Source organism: Scaptodrosophila lebanonensis, unplaced genomic scaffold (assembly GCF_003285725.1).
Source record: "Scaptodrosophila lebanonensis strain 11010-0011.00,11010-0021.00 unplaced genomic scaffold, SlebRS2 tig00000001-arrow-pilon, whole genome shotgun sequence".
Classification (NCBI taxonomy): Eukaryota; Metazoa; Arthropoda; class Insecta; order Diptera; family Drosophilidae; genus Scaptodrosophila; species Scaptodrosophila lebanonensis.
This window is the reverse complement of record NW_022060529.1, coordinates 16,394,652-16,411,824: the sequence shown is the minus strand read 5'-3', so window position 1 is coordinate 16,411,824 and position 17,173 is coordinate 16,394,652. Positions and strand designations below refer to the sequence as shown.

At 33.6% G+C, this 17,173-nt stretch overlaps 1 protein-coding gene and 1 long non-coding RNA gene across 4 annotated transcripts; one reads left to right on the top strand and one right to left on the bottom strand.

The window, feature by feature from the left end:
* Positions 1–4: 4 nt before the first annotated feature.
* On the bottom strand, positions 5–12,511 carry LOC115624842. 2 transcript variants are annotated; one of them, XM_030519688.1, is made up of 5 exons: positions 12,201–12,510; positions 10,068–10,646; positions 9,867–9,989; positions 1,960–2,085; positions 7–277 (listed from the first exon to the last, which is right to left on the bottom strand). In XM_030519688.1, exons 2-5 carry the CDS (start codon positions 10,447–10,449, stop codon positions 171–173), a joined length of 738 nt encoding a protein of 245 aa, XP_030375548.1. In that variant the 5' UTR covers positions 10,450–10,646; positions 12,201–12,510; the 3' UTR covers positions 7–170. The 2 variants fall into 2 exon arrangements, with proteins under 2 accessions (XP_030375554.1, XP_030375548.1); XM_030519694.1 differs by lacking the exon at positions 1,960–2,085 and having other exon boundaries at positions 5–277; positions 12,201–12,511.
* A 3,509-nt stretch (positions 12,512–16,020) lies between these two features.
* Positions 16,021–16,737, top strand: LOC115634491. 2 transcript variants are annotated; one of them, XR_003996442.1, is made up of 2 exons: positions 16,021–16,344; positions 16,417–16,737. It is a non-coding gene; the product is annotated as an uncharacterized LOC115634491 (long non-coding RNA). The 2 variants fall into 2 exon arrangements; XR_003996443.1 differs by having other exon boundaries at positions 16,291–16,349.
* The last annotated feature ends 436 nt before the right edge of the window (positions 16,738–17,173 follow it).

Genomic DNA, 17,173 nt, shown 5'->3' with positions numbered 1-17,173 from the left:
TAAATGTTAATGTCATTTGTATTTATTTTTATAAAGGTTTATTGCATTAAGCCAAGTTTTCTTTTATGCGCTTATAACTATGACTGACTATGTTACAATTCTTTGTATTTATATAAAACTTTAACAAAATACTTCTTCGCCGGCAACGGCTCCTTCCTCTCCCCATCACATCACATCATCATCGTCCAATTCCATCGCAGAAGGGCACCCAATATAGCACACAACAGCAACAGCATCTTTGGCATACTCAAAGCTGAAGCACCCGATATGTGACGCCCTGCAATATAGGCAGAAAGAATAACAAATCAGCCAATATGTATAAACATACATACACAATTTTTACTGCGCATAAATTTCGTGATTTACACAATTTTAATAGCTGCGATTTATACGTATTAATACCAAAGGAGATTTTACATGCGTGCCGTTTATAAATTTTACAGCGACGAGTGTGGAACGGAACGTGTGTTGCACAAATTTGATCGAAATTTGTATATTGTTTGTGCCAGAATGAATGCAAAAGTTCAGGGATTTCTGTACAAGCTGTGTGTGAAGAATAAAATTATATTGTTCATAGTTGAAAGGTCAGGTTGGTGGTCAACCAATTAAATACTTTTAGGAATATTTCTACCTACTTGTGAAATATGAGTTTGGAATATGTTCGGAATCTTGAAGAAGCTTGAATTAATTAGTCAAACAGAACTTTAGGAAAATGTTGTAATCCTTTATTCTTGGTAAAGTAAAATATGAAGTTTTTCATTTTGGAATGAGAACACTTGGCAACTTGAAACATCATTTGAGGATTAAATTAGAATATTGTCTTCTCAGCTGAGCAAGCGCTTGTTTTGTGAATATACTCAGTATTAATTATAGATGAGGTGCATATCCAATAGTGACATATGAAATAATTAACAAGCAGTCTCACATTTGATCGATTTCGAAATATCTGATCTTATGTTTAAAATACCTACTAAAAGCTTTGGCTACTAAAATACTATTATCTGTTCAATAGATTTCATAAATATTATGTTGTAGATACTGTCATAAGATCATTGGTACAGAAAATTTTAAATGTGTTTGAAGATATATGACCGAAAGTATATAATTATTGAATTATTGTTGGAACTCATGAACATAAACCCCCTTTTTTGGATCGGCATCTACTACTATTTTAAATACACGCAATATTTGAATACTTAATACCGATGATCAAATTTTAAGCTCATATAAAACTATTAAATGCAGACTTTTAAAATGTTCATTATAAACATATTGAGACTTTCGAAATATGTAAATATGTACACGAATATACGGCAAGTATATGAGAGGCTTAAGATCTGGGTCAATAGTAAACCAGCTGCCCATTTCTTGACTGATTTCGGTGAGTGCATTAATTTCACACCTTCGTTTATTCAAAGTCATATTTGTTTATGAGCGTGCTCTCATTGGCGTTTCATTTACTTCGGATTGCTATATTGATGGCTCGGCTCTAGGAACTATAGAATAAACTTTTCGAAATAGAAATAATATACAAATGGGCTAAGTAATTGGCTTTTAAATTTATTGCAAAGCTATATTTTTTATTTTTATGATTTAAAGCTGCTTGAGTGCCGTTTGTTAGTCATTTCAATTAGCGAGGTAAACTAAATTTAATTATTATGATTTGATTTTGGCAGCGAGCATGTTTGTTTATATGTTTAAGGTGAAGTATAGAAGGAACCCCATAGATTCGTTTTCTATTTACATTATTGAATTAGCATTGATTTGTTAATGTGCACATGTACATAGATACGAGTACATATAGTATAAACATGTACATAAGTATGCGTATTGCAGGCCTGAACATTTAGCATTGATCTGGCATTTATTGGTTTAGATGTGCGTACGTACAGATACGTAGATGTGTGCATTGGTTAGTTAATTCTTTAAGAATTTAGATATTAGTTTCTTTTTGCTTACACTCTTCGACCAAAACTTGGGAACAACAGCATTCTTTGACTTCCTCAAAGAAAAAACAGGAACCAATAGAAGGCTTAAAAGCCTTTACGCCCACATAACATACGTGAGGAACGTAGGGAAGACCTTCTGCAAGAAACAACATTTTCAATTTGTTAGTAGGTATTGGAAATCGTAAATTTATATTCCAAAATATTGGTTCATAGTCAGTAGCATATGAAATAATGAAAATGTATAGATTTATTAAAGAACTCAACACTTGTTATACACTTTACACAGAAAAAAATCTTAACGCCAACTGTAACGGGCCGGAGAAAGCGTGGCAGCCCAAATAATAAAGATACATACTATATATGTCCGTCCGAATAAACACCGATACCTTACTTGGTATATATAATTGACTTTTTACGATATATATTCTTAATCAATAAGTGTCATAGGTCGATGAGAAAACACCGATCATTTCGATTTTTGAATTTATAGAAATATCTTAAACAAATCTAGCATTTACAAGTTTTGTAGAGACTGTTGTGCTACATCATATAGTTGTAATAGCAAAAATCGGAGCAGCACTCATACTTTTAAATAAATAAAAAAAGATATTTTAATGAAATTAATAATCTTAATTGATTGTTTGGTTCAAGAACGATCTTTTTTTAACTGTAGTGTACTATAACTCTAATAGCTATAGCGGAGAAGCGGGGGGATCCTGGTATTCGAGCTTCAGGTAGACACGACTGTTATAGTCCTTCCTGATATACAGCTATCAATCAGAATCTCATACCAGAATCTCCAATAACTGGTCGTAATTTCGGAACGATGCCAACTCAATGCCGCAACTCCACCCAAAACATTTCAATCGGGCTTGGGTCAGGAAACTGACTTGGCGAGCTTAACCCATTAACTTCTGTAAAATCTGTAAACCAAACCTTGACTAGCGTCAAAGTGTGCTTTGAGACTGTATTTTAATGTAAGACCCATCTTAGAGCATATTCTATTTTATTCAAATCATTGTTTTGCCCTTTCTTATAATACAGTGCATTAATTTGTAATTTGTAAATTATTAAATAATTTAAATAAATAAATATTATTAAATGAAATTGAAAAATTGGTTTTGCATTAAATCAGAAATGCTGGAAATTATTGCTTTGCTATTTCTTGACGCACATACATATGTATATGTTAAAAGCTTCTCCAATATGCTTTAAAGTAAATAATTTTAAATACTTGTTCAAAAGTTTTTGAGAAAATCAAAAACAATAAATGTTCATATATGGACTCCAGCTATGCGTTTTATGAGTTTATTTTCCCTTACTAGAAAATATTGTTATTTTTAGTGGAATTTTTTAAAATAAAAATCTGAAAATTATTGCCACACTTTACTTGGGGCATAAACTTTATATTTTGTTGCAAAATATGATGCATAATTGAAATATTTTTAATGTTGCTTTTCTTTAAGTAGAAGCGGAAATCAATAAAGCAGAATATGTTGTTTATTGAGAGCAGACAGCAGGGAAAAGGCAACACAAAATTATTTTATTTGGCTAAATGACTGGAGGCTTCGGGAGGCTGCCTGTTGCGGCTATTGTTGATGTTTTGGCTGAGGGAGCGCATCAAATTGCGCTTTTCCCAGCTGGCCACTCATTTGAACGCCCTCCGAACGTTTTGTTTATTTGCCTACAACAAAGCAACAACAATAGCAGCAGCAGAGTCGTTGTTGTTTTTCAAATTGGCAGCCAATTTTGGACTTGGAAGTGATTTTTATGAAGTAGGTGAGCTGTTTGCTTGTTGCTGCGTGTCGCAAATACTTATGCAATTAATACAATTATTCGATTAAATAATTATTTAATGCAAATCGACATGAACGAGCCTCGTTTGTTAGCCAATTTGCTGAGCTTGACAATCGACGCCACAATTGCTATTAATTTTGTCAGACATTTTGAGGACATTGCATGAAAACGCATCAATAATGCAAATAGACAGATCAGAATTACACTGCCATGCACTTGAATAGGGACAAGATTTTCTAGCATTTGTATTGTGTTTTTCTATTTTGGGGAAAGGGCTGGCTTTAGATGCTTTGGTGTTTCAATTAGAATGCAGCAGGAGGGAACTGTCAAAATTTACAGTTAGCTTTTAATGATTAACAGTTATGAATTATCACTGTTTTGCTTTTGACTATGCCAAAAACACACCATTTTTGTCATGCACTTGAATAGGGACAAAAACTTTAACATTCTATATGTTGCAAACTAATTAAAAAATGAGCTTACAGTTTTTTTTATTATATTAATATTGACTTTATTAATAATGTGTGTAACCGCCTTTATTGGAAATAACCTCGTAGATTCGATGAGGAAGGGAATCATATAAGGACTTTATATAGTCTAATGAAATTTCGCTCCAGGCGCTTTCTATGGCTTCTGTTAATGATTGGACGTCTGCAAACTGTCTTCCAGATGCGTACACTTTACGTGTAAGCCATCCCCATACATTCTCAATTACATTGAGATCAGGAGAGTAAGAGGGCCACTCCAATAAGGACACGTTCTGCTTGCTTATCCAGTTTTTGACTACACGTGCGGTATAAACCGGGGCATTATCATGCTGGAAAGTCCAAGATATAGGCTCAAAAATGTTGCCAAAGTAAGGAAATGCCTCCTCAAGCAAGCTTTTGTATGAAGTAGCGTTTAACTTTGATGATACAAATTTGAGCTCGCTTGTCCCGTAATATGAAATTGCGCCCCATACCATAATACCCCCTTCACGGCTATGGTGACGAGCCAGGTAGTGTTCCTCCTTACGTATATCATGGAAATAGAAGTTAAAACCATCAGGTCCATCTAAATTGAATCGTTTTTCATCAGAAAAACCAACTCGATGCCACTCCTTATTCCATGTCATATGATTTCGGGCAAAGAGCTGACGTATGTCTTTACGTGGCTTTGCCAGAGGGGTTTTTTTTTAGCCTTAATCTTTTAAGGTGTTTTGCTTTCCGTATAACACGTCTCACTGTATCAACACTTGCATTTATTCCCAAGTTTAGGCGAATTGCAGATGCGGAGCAATGTGAGCTTGACGCTTCCCGAAGAACGCGTCGTTCGTCTGAAGATGTAAGTGCCTTTTTTGTGCGTCCTTTCATATTTTTCCCGTACATCAATGGGTTTTTGAGAAAATTTCCAACAACAGACTTGCTTTTGTTAATTTTTTCGGCAATTTGTCGTATATTCATGTCACACTCCCTAAATGCTAATATTTTGCCCTTTTCTTCAGAAGTGAGTGTTTGATCACGGCCCATTTTGGTTTGTTTTTAATCAAAATATATGTATTTTAATAAAATACAACCTTCTGTGTTCATAGTTGCACACACACTAAAGTTATCTTCTTTGTCCCTATTCAAGTGCATGGTAAAAACTGTGTGTTTTTAGCATAGCCAAAAGCAAAACAGTGATAATTCATAACTGTTAATCATTAAAAGCTAACTGTAAATTTGTACAGTTCCCTGATGCTGCATTCTAAGTGAAACACCAAAGCATTTGAAGGCAGCCCTTTCCCCAAAATAGAAAAACACAATACAAATGCTAGAAAATCTTGTCCCTATTCAAGTGCATGGCAGTGTATATATAAAAGCTGCTGCACTGGCTTCGATCGCTTATGAATCATGTTCTCTTTAATTAGCGCCCCAACACTTAAGGTATGTCGGCAGCATTCAAAAAGCTACTATATATGCAAATTTTTGGGTACCCCAAAAAGGGTGTGTGGTGGCGGGAAATGATAATGTAAGAAATATATACAAGTATGCATTCAATTACTTCGATTCATGAACAATCACAATAAGTAGGCATTAAGACTGACAGAGCGTTATTAGAAACACCTGAACACCGAATTTAAAGTTGAGTCAAATGGTCAAATGTCGTTACAAAAGTCGTTACAACGCCGTTCCTCAATAAAGAACCACCCGGCGAGCCCAACTACAGTGCCGTTCAAAATCATAAGACATGTGACTATTCGTAACTGGAAGGAATATGAAAATTAGGGTTGTAGTTGTAATGAAATCTAATTATGCGTACAATTTAAAAAAAACTTGGATTTTAAAAAGGATTTAATCATACATACAGCAAAATGATAAAAAAAAATTGAATTGACAGTAACAAAAAATTGTTTGGGATGAAAAGGAATCTATTTATCCAATATGATATAATTTAAAAAGTATTGGCCACACTGATCCATAATTGGACTTTTTGGAAATGTGGAATTTCCATCGATGTAGTTATAAAGATATTGGCTTTAACATCCTATCTACATCTATTACATATATGTGCAATATTTAAAGCATAAGTCTGCATATATACTCTCTATATATATTAAAAAACAAATCGTAAAATATGCCCGTTTTGGAAATTTAAAAACTTAGACTAAGGCAAATCTTTAAAGCCATTTAAAATTATATTATAATAATGTTAAATTGTAAACCACTGATTCTGCTCTACATTCTTGAAAGGCATTATTTTTTCATGGGATTAGCGATACTGCAAGCTTATAGATATAAGATCAAATACGAATGACCAATAAATCTGAAGAGCTTCTTTAAGGGATTGGTTGCTTAGAGCAATTTTTAAATGAAGGAAATCTTTATATTTTAACCAAAATCAAACGGACTTAATACTTTGAGATGTATTGTTGGCATCTGCTATAAAATTTGAATCACGTCGTTGAATTTTCTGCGTTCCTAGTTGCGTTTTGTTTGTTGTGAGCGACACACTATGAATAATAAAATTTGCAATAATATTTATGTAAAAATGGTTGGGCTCGTAAAATAAAATTATTTGTTAAGTCCAACAGACGCTAACTTTGTAGGTTACTTGGGGACGATTGAAAAGTGATAAGAAGACCCCTTTTGGTAAGTCAAGTAATACTCAACCAAACAAAGTTCATATAAGGGTATACAACGAAAAGATTGTGCCGATAACTGCACATTTGGCGGATGTTTGTAATATATTTGAGACTGCAACTACTATGCAGGAATCTTATCAGTTGGGGGAGCACAATAAATTTACTTTAGAGGTTTAACGGCATTTTATTTTATAATCGTTGCTCCTCCTCTCTCCCTCTCTCTGAAGAGCGGTTTCAGCCAACAGCTAGATACACTATATGTACTTAGTATAAATGATTTTTAATATTTTAAATCTTATACTTTTGCTTGCAATATTTTATTATTTTTAAAAATCAAAATCTAAGTTTTCGTTAGAAAATAAAAGGCTTAACTTAAATCGAATAGATATAGATATATATAGATAGAAGTCTATATACTGTTATTAACAAATGTTCTTTATATTAAATTTGAATGTAAAACCTTCTTATTTAAAATGCTTGTGATTGTTTAATTTATAATGTTTTTATTTGCAAAATAATATTTCACAAAGATTATAATTTTCTTTATATCTTACTCAGCCCTTTATTATTTCTGACAGTTACTCTGCAAAGGAGTTTACTCATCTGCTCAAACAAAACAAAAAGCACGTAGGTACAATTTTAAATATTTATACGATATGGAATGAGAACGGAAATCTGAATGATTTAACGCATCTGTAGGACACTCATTTCTTTTGTTATTGTAGCTATGAAAGAAAATATAATTTTTATATCATCACCTTTTTTTTTAACCAAGTAGAACCATTAACTTTTGATAAGGTTTAAAAAGAAGAGCTTGCATTGTGGATTGCACAGCAATTAACAACAAAGCCAATAACAAATAAACGGGGGAAATTAAATTTAATGAGCCCACTAACTCATTAGAACAACTTGCGCTCGAATTGTGGAACGTTTTGCGTTGCATTGAAAATTGTGTGCGCGCGCCTTGAAGAAAAGCATTCAAGTAGAAAAAAAATAATTCAGTTCCACACCCGCCTCGCATCTGAGTCTCTAACTGCCCGCCAGTTCTGTTCAGGTATTTAGAATGAATGCACAAAATAATTTACAAACTACGCTTGGGTCGCTGCATATTCAACTCAGAAATGGGGAAAAGGGCGGGTAAGAAACAACCGAACTATTTATGCAAAGTGATGCAATGAAGCGTAGCTGGGGATCTGGTTGCGGTTTATCTGTAAACCCAATAACTTCCGCACGCGCCACTACAGGGTGGCAAAAGCTTGTAAATAGCCAAGTGTGGGATTGTGAGCTCCGGCTCCAGCTATTGAGTCATAGCTGTCCGACTGGCCACTGGCCCGATTATGGGCACCCACTAAACGTCATTGCGTGCCTGCAGCTTATTAGCTGCTGATTCTCTTTGTTTGACAATGTAAAAAGCTAATGAAGCTTTGAGCTCGCCTCTGTGGCAGCAGTTGCAAGTGGGTTAGTGGCACTGGTGGCTTTTAAATTGCCGCAAATTTTGTTAAATACACTTCCAAAATAGGTCTTTATGCATTTATTTTAATGGTTTGTAAGCAATAGTCTTCACGACTTAAATATTTCCAATATCTTACGGAATAATTTAAAAAAAAAATATTAGTGCATAAATTTTCAAACAAAAAAAGAAAATGTTGAAGAACTTGAAAATAATTATTAAACTGTGGCCTGGACAGGTAAATAATTCTCTCAAGCAGTAATTCTGTTATACTCTAAAGCCCTACCCAGATAGAGTTTTGATTGTTTAATTGAATAATTGAAAAAATTTCTGACCATCATTTGAGTGGCAATACGGAAACACAAATATGTGTACTTATACTGGAAAATATAGAATAGAATAAGAATAATATATTTCAAATGTTTTAATATTAGAGAAGTGTAAAGAAAACGTATTTGAATAAATTTGCCTTTTATACTATACTTGTACTTGTATATGTATTCTACATGAAGTTGGTTTACCAAAACGAAGATGATGAGTTTGGCTCATATTTCGAGGAATCAGTTGGAGGAAATATCTAAATGTAGGCTAGTAGTATTAAGAAAACTAAATTTGTCGAGGTATTTCAGAGCCACTAAAACTACAAATGTATCACAGTTTTTCGAATCAAAAGCTAAATAGAAACGAAAGACTATCTTAAACTATCAAGCCACAATAAGAAGATTTTAAATTATAGTATTCTAGGGAAATAAAATATCACCGATGATTAATGCTGTGAATCGGGGCTTGTCGTACTGGCTAATAAACCTTCCCCACCGGGTCGGTGCTTCTCCACATTTTAGTTTTTAATTATACTTTATCTTTATTTACTAATTACGCATTTTAATTTTAATCTAATCATGCTTCTTATTTATTTTTTTGCCATTTCTTCATCTCCGTTTCTTTCTTGTTAGGTCCAATAACGTCTCTGACTACTCTCTGCTACTTATTGTAATTTCTAGGGGTTTTTTTATTTTTTATCTTTATTTAGCTTAAGTTCTCTAATGTATTGATTTTTTTTTTTGGCACGAAAGCTTTCTTGGTCGAACAAATAAATAAAATAAATATACAAATATGGTATGTATGTATGAATATTTTTGTTATGAATAAATAAAAACATTTTAATTTTTGGTTAAATATTATATGTGAACGGATAAAATGGTGGTTCAACGCTGTAATAAAAATAGTTTCTACTTTTAAGCGCGATTTTAGTTGTAGAAATTATATTTGTTTTGGAGTCTAGGTATAAGCTATGTATATATTTCTTCAAATAACTTATGGCTTTAATAATTTGCAATACTCTTCCCAGTGTATCGCGTCTTCTACTCGCATGGGCTGGTCTCTGTTAGTTTTTCGTTTACTCTACAAGTATCTATGAGAAATATGCAAGTGAATTGTAATTCATTTGTTGTTTGTTGCCTGTTGTTGTTGCTGCAGCTGCTTTTGCTGGTGTTTATGTTATTGTTTTTGTTAAGCGCCATGTGCTTATGCATAAAGACAGCTCATAAATTTTGGATCGCCAACTTACCCTCGGTATGTTGCATCTCACACCAACAATGGTCGTTTATGAACTTCTGGCCCAGACAATATTTATAGACCGTGTCTGTGCATTTTATCGAATTGCAGGAGCTGGTTAACTGTGCGGCATAGGCTGCAATGACAGAGGGGGGAGGGAGTGGGAAGGTGCAAAAAAATCATGCATTAATAATATTGTGGTTGTGTTACTCACTCTCATTAAATATTCTGAGCGCATTGATCGCATCCTGCCGCGTCACTTGATGATCAAATCTGAACTTCTCGACGCTATTTTCGCTGGCCTGCGTTTGCAGTTCGTTTTTATCACAGGTTGTACAGGATTGGGGCGCAGCTAGTGTGGAGGATAACGCCAACAGCAGCAGCAATAACGCATGCAGGACTAAGCAGGGGCTCAGGAATGTGCTGGACGTGTGAGTATAGCTGAAGGCTTCGCCTAAATGAGCTTCATTCAAACTCAATCGCTGGCAGGCGCAGTTACAATCCCCGCATGTGGTTGTTGTTGTTGTTGTTTCTGTTAATGAGGCGCTGCAATCGCCGGATCGCCAATTCAGTGCGTTTCGCATTTTGTGAGGCATTTTTTAATGTTTCTATATTATTTTTATTTAGCTCTTTTATACGCTTGTCACATAAATTCGTTCCTCAAATCCATATATTGCTGTGTATTGAATGCCTCGTCTTGTTGTTGTGTATTATGTATTTTATTTTATTATTATGTGTTTTTTTGGTAATCTGATACGATCTTTGGAGCGGCTAAACAACAGAGAGAACGAGACTGTTTGAGCGTTAGAAATGCGGTCGTTTAAAATGCATTTACATATATGTACTACATATATTTTTTGTGGAATGCATACATAAGTACATATGTAGTATATAGCTTTCTAGAAGAGCGACATTTTCTTATTTCGTTTCCAGTTGATCGGCTTACACTCATCAATATATACAGCCTATATTAAGATTTACTGAATGAACGTGCTGTTTAAATTGTTTATGCATATCTTCAACTTTTGAAAGAGTGTAACTCTAGAAGCAGAAAACACTCAAGTTGTTTGCACAATCCAATGGTTTGTTTGTGTATTTTGGATTCTAAATGAAAACAACTCTCAGAAGTGCTTTTTACTTGACTATTTATTTTGTTGCTGACTTGACTGTTAAGGATAAAATGCATTAACAACTCTTCAATGAAAACTAACTAGCTGGGTATTCAAAAAAAGAAAATATATGTATATACAAGTATTAGGAACTCTTTGTTCGCGATATAACAATCACGAGCTAAGTGTCTTATAATACATTTAAAGCCCCTTCAGACGATCGTATCAGCAAAAGAAATCGTCGAGATAGTGAAGAACTATTCGTAATAATTGTATTATTTAACTAATATTGATACTCGAAAATTGTTTATGATATAAATTTCAGTCTAAAAGCTTCATTTATATTCCCCCATCTTTTCTTGAATATTTTCTTTCAAACAATTGTTTAATTGAAGATTAAAGTGACATTTCAGCCCTGATATGAATTACGTTACCTCATGGGAATGAAAGTATATTGTGAGAAAAGGATTATTTGTGTACGTTTATTATTCAAGTATATTTTAACTTAAGGAAGAAAACTTAATCAGAAACCACATAAATCCTTTTGCTTATTAAAAATTTAATAAAAATTTGGTATAATATCTGTTTTTAGGTCAAAGTTGACATTCAAAGTTTTACAAATAAATGTTGAAATCTATTTATATGTACATATGTACGAGTATATACATAAATATAAAACAGTTTGTCCTGACTCAACGCACACCTCAAACGATAAGCTGAAATTCGGACACACGTGTAGATGACCAGGAAGCGGTTTTGACAAATTCATACTCCAAAGGAGGAAACGTTTTTGGGGCCGCAAAAAACATCGCCATTAATCTTCAACTTTATTTAGGAGCTACTTTTGAAATAAAAACTTATTGCATTAATCGTTTGTGTAAGTCTTGCTTCGATCCCGATTTATTGAGATTTTATTGTGAAAACTGAAATCAATAGCAATTCATCCAAATGTTAAGAACTAGGTAGCTGAAATTCAGAAAGGAGTTTCCTCACACAGTGGTAACCACTTGGAAAGGTCGAGCTCCATAATTGATAAATAGGGCTGTTAAGAAATAAAACGTAAATAGAACCCACACACGAAGCTTAATATTCGATAATACGAGAGTCTATTTTTTGTCAATGTTTATAGCTTATCGAATATTCTTTGAATTACTAAAAATTTATTTACACAAAATATATTTATTTTTAGCTCTAACGGCATTCAAAAGTATTTAAATACGTTGTTTTATTATGCTTACATATTTTGACGATTTATCACGTTTGATATGTTTAACTACTTGTATTAATTCTATTAGAACTATTCCTTTTATCGCTTCGTTAAGGCTTTTTAATGTTACAAACTTCCGTTATCCGTTATTGTTATTTCTTTGTTGGTATGTGCCCAAAATGTATTAGAAGCTTTGTCGAATCGTCTGCCATTTATAAATTTGGAGTTACAAATATTCAAATAGGCACCATTACTTGTATTCACAGACACGGACACGTTGAACAATTTTTAAATAGAAACGCAAACGCGCCTCGACGCGTTTTACAAAAACTCGACGACGTACGCACCGAACCGTCAACCGTTCGCCTCGCCATGCAAATTCTATCTGAGCGGATCGCGAGTCGCGACCCATGCGAGTGGTGTTAAGCGGCCAGTTTGCTCGCAGCAGCGTCGAATTCTCACCGGCGTCGATAGCGGGTGATGATTATCGAACATACAAGTACATATACATATATATTGGCGCTATTTTTGATTTAATATGAAAAAACCAATCAAATGAACAGCCCATTTATTTGAACCTTTTCAAGTTAGAAAACGGAACTAAAATAATTCTGGAGTTTTCAAAAGGATAACTTACCTCAAGAGGGGCCTGTTAAAATTTAATTGCATTGGTAAGGTACATATTAGTCTTGCCGATCAGGCACATTATATCACGTCTACAAAGCACTGATGTGTTGCGGCCTTCAAAAGCAACCTCATCGCACTACTCACTTATATTTTTAAACACCTAATCATGTTTCCCCGCGCTTTTATACCATCCCTAATAAACATTTTTGGAACGCTATCATAATTGGAGATACAATGCAATACTTTGTTCTACAGAGTATATCAAATCTTATCAGCACAAACCAAGGAGTTCGGGAATTCCCATAAAAACGCTTCCCGCCCAATAACAAAAATGAATTACTCTTGTCATCAATAGTGTTTTCATTAAGCCATGAAATCGTTCCAATACGCCCCATTAATAAACTGACACTTAATCAGCATGTAAATTAGTTAGACGCACCAAAGCACCATTCCCATTCCGGACCTACCATCATGATCAGCGCATAGAAATTCTTGAGGTGTCTGCCCATCATCATTCCAAACATACAATTCTGACATACTTTTGAATATTTTTATAATTTATGTGCGTGTCTACCTTAAATGTGCTGGCGCAATGGCTGCTAGCTCCCTTAAAATAAAATCCCAGAAGATATGGAACTGTTGTTGTTGGGCCTAGGCTGCTGCTCATAATTTGTCTAACCAAGAAGTGTTTAAAAATAAAATACACAAAAATTCAAATACCCGACGTGTTGAGGAACTTCTTCACTTTTGCATTTCATTCGTCGTTCTGTGAATGTAAATCTAAACACCTAAGCTCATACTATATGTACAGTGGCAGACAATTAAATACAAACCAGCAAATTCAAATGTATAAATAAATATAAGAAATTGAATATCCAGAATTTAAGTTTGAAAAAGTTGTCGAGGTGTATAAAATAATTTCAATACATCTGTATTTATACTATAAACATTATAGCCAAAAAAAGTTTATTTTGATAATGTTGATGTTTGAATACTATTTGTCACCACTGTACATACATACATGAACATGTATGTATCTGTGTTTATTTGTAATGCTGCAACCTGCTGGCTGCGCTATCTCTGCAACATAAATCAAGATGTGCGGGCTTCCCTTTCCCACTAGGCTACACTTTTTTATGAGCATTGGTTTCGGGAGTTTATTTTTGTTATGAAAGCCAAATTTTATGAGATTTACTCTCTAAAGTTACGCGGTCGCAAAAGCTATTAAATGTTCTGGTTAATATTGTGGGCGGTTATTGTTTTCTTTCTTGTAAGAACTATGGATGATCAAACTGATATGAAACATATATATATATATATATATATATATATATACTTGTAGATGTTATGTATTTAAATATGTTTAATATTTGTTTGTTTTTTAGCTATGTGGGTGACGGCATTTGAGCAAATATTTCACTTAATTGAAATGCTAATTAAACAATAAAAAGTATATTGGAGTCAAGGATGAAGAAAGCTGCATTATGATTCCCTAGTGTGTCAAAGCAACATTAAAAGCTACGAGGCGACTATGGCAGAGCAGGTTGAACAAACTATTATCCTTCAATGAATTTTTAGCACGCAAGTTACATTATATATGTACATACAAATTAACTATGTACATATGTATGTATGTATATACAAATTAACTATTACATATTATATTGAGAAAATACTCTACAATTATTTATTTCCAACGAACAGTGGATACCACACATTTGAAAAGACACACACTAGAAGTGGTAAAGGTGTGAGTTAAAAACATCTCCATATATATCTAAGATGTTTGAAAAGCTTCAAATTACAAGATTGGCGCTGAGGTATTCCATATAACTGGCAAAGAGCATTAAAAAAAACCAAGCACCAATTATGTGAACTCATTTAATCAGCTATTGTTGTCCTTATAAAATGAACACACTGGTCAATTTGTACAGCAATCAGATAGGGGATAGTTCCAATCAGAACAATTAATAAATAATAATAATTGATAAATCATGCAACTGATCATATGAAAAACATTAAGTCGGATAAAATTAAAGAAATGCCACTCAAGAAGTTCATATTCATAGAAAGATTTTGATTTGAAATTAATAAACTAAATTAATTGTGAACGATTTATACATTAAGTTTTTGAAAATAGCTAAATTCAGGGTGATATTTTATAATAACTGCATTTGGAATTCATTACAGTTTGTTTTCATTCAGCCACTAAGAACATTAATGTTAGAATGTTTGTAAACAAAAAAGAAAAATAATTCTAAAAACATATTATTATTTTCTTTTCAAGAGTATTTGTATATACGTCTAATTATATGCATTGTATAAAAACCATCCCTATTAATCTAAAATATTCCCGAAATAATCCTAGTTATCAAATAGTTCGACGGACGTTAAAGCATTTATTAAAGCAGTTTTTATTACTCACTTGATATTCCTACTAAAATTCACACCAACTCATTTAATACGGTTTGAAAAAATCTAATGAAAGAAATATTATATTTAAAAAAAAACCTCAATAGCTTGACAGACTTTTTTACATTTATGAAAGCAATTTTTGTTTATTTAAAATTTTATTATTTAAACTCACACAAAATCCGCGCATATACACAGTTTGAGAGCATTTTGTGCATGCTTACAGTTTTATGGGAACTGCCCTCGCGTCATTTCGTGTTTATTTTGTGCATTTGGCTGGTCGTCATGGCAACTTTAAAGCACCCCAGCGGCTAATTTATTCACATTTTCACAGTCAACAATCAATCAGCAAATCGGGCAGTTATAAAATTTATATCGTCCATCTATTAACATACATATAGTTCATACATGCACACAAATTGTTTAGAATACAAAAAACATTGAAAGGCTTTTTGGAAATAAAAACAAAATCAACTTAAGTGTTTATAATTTATGTCTAAATTTTAGAATTTTCGCCTTTCAGCTGATTTTAGTTTTGTTTGCGACATATGTATGTGGTGTTTGGTTTTATTTTGTTTTTCTGCTAACATAAAGATTTTAATCACTTTTCAGCGTATTGTGCACAAATTTGTCAATATTTAAAAAAATAGAGCATACATTTTCATAGCAACAAATGATTTTACATACAAACGAAGCTGTGGCGACAGTTCAAGTACGTTTTGGTAAATTATATGTACATATATTGTGTGTTAAATTTAAAATAAAAAAATTTACAAACAGTAACAACAATTTGTTGTTTTTAGGCACAAATTTTGATTTAACAGACACAGACGCGTTTTTGTTGCGGCTTTGGAAGCGCAATAAACGAAACTAAAAGCGTGACGCAGAGGACGGCGCCAGCTCCAGCTTACGACTATGACAACGACAATATATGAACAAACAGGCACATATATACGCAAACATACAGACATACATATGGTGTCCTTTGTCTGATTGCCTGTTGTCGTCTAGTCGCTCAAGCGGCACGAGCAACCCCTAAGACGAAGAAAGAAGGGCAACAACTTTTTATTTGCTGCTGGCAACGTCGCAACGAGTGAGGGAGAATGCGACCGCGAGGTTGCAACCCAATACCAAAAGTAAAGTAAAGCAGAGCAACAGGCTCCCCACATCAAACCCAAATAAACCTGCGCACTATGTTGTCCTTGCAGCCAAAGTCAAACAAAGGTGCGTTTCTTTGATGGCGGAGAGCGTTTTCTTTTAGCTAATGGCCTACAAAGACGTTGAAAGGTTAACAGCGACTTGGACAAACAAACAAAGAAAATGAACAGTCGACTAACGGCACATCAAGCAGCATACGAGGTCAGGCTGATAAGTAATCGGTCTTAGTAAGCAATGCACTTTTTTCGAGTGGAAATCAATTTATTTTTCAGCCTAATCTGTTCGGAGATCAATTCACTCTTTCCAAGGATGCGCTCTATTCTTTAAAAACCGTTAAAATAAGCAAAAAAAAAAAGTGAAAACAGCATTAATTAACATTTTTTTATTTCAACAAATATTCACACGATTGCATTTATTGTCGACTGTCAGCGAAGGAAGCACCTAGTTAAATGTTGGCTTTCTTATATCCAGTATAATTTGATAAAGGATGCTTACAGCTAGAGCGAAATCTATTGGATCGTGTGTATATATATACACATAAATAATATTAATGGATTTTTTCTAACATTTGATGTGTAGTGACCTTTTTTTGTGAGGCCTGGTAGCTCTTCAGAAAAAGGATACACTGGTGCATGACATTTCTAAATAGCAATCAGCTGATGGATAATGCTAATAAGAGAAATGCGCATTATATTGGAAGACTTGCGTGTTCTTACTTAGAGCGATTACTTATCGTTCGGCTCTCGTATGTGCGTATTCATAAGGCTGTGCCAGGTGGTTTGGCAATCATTATTGAGAGTCATTCAG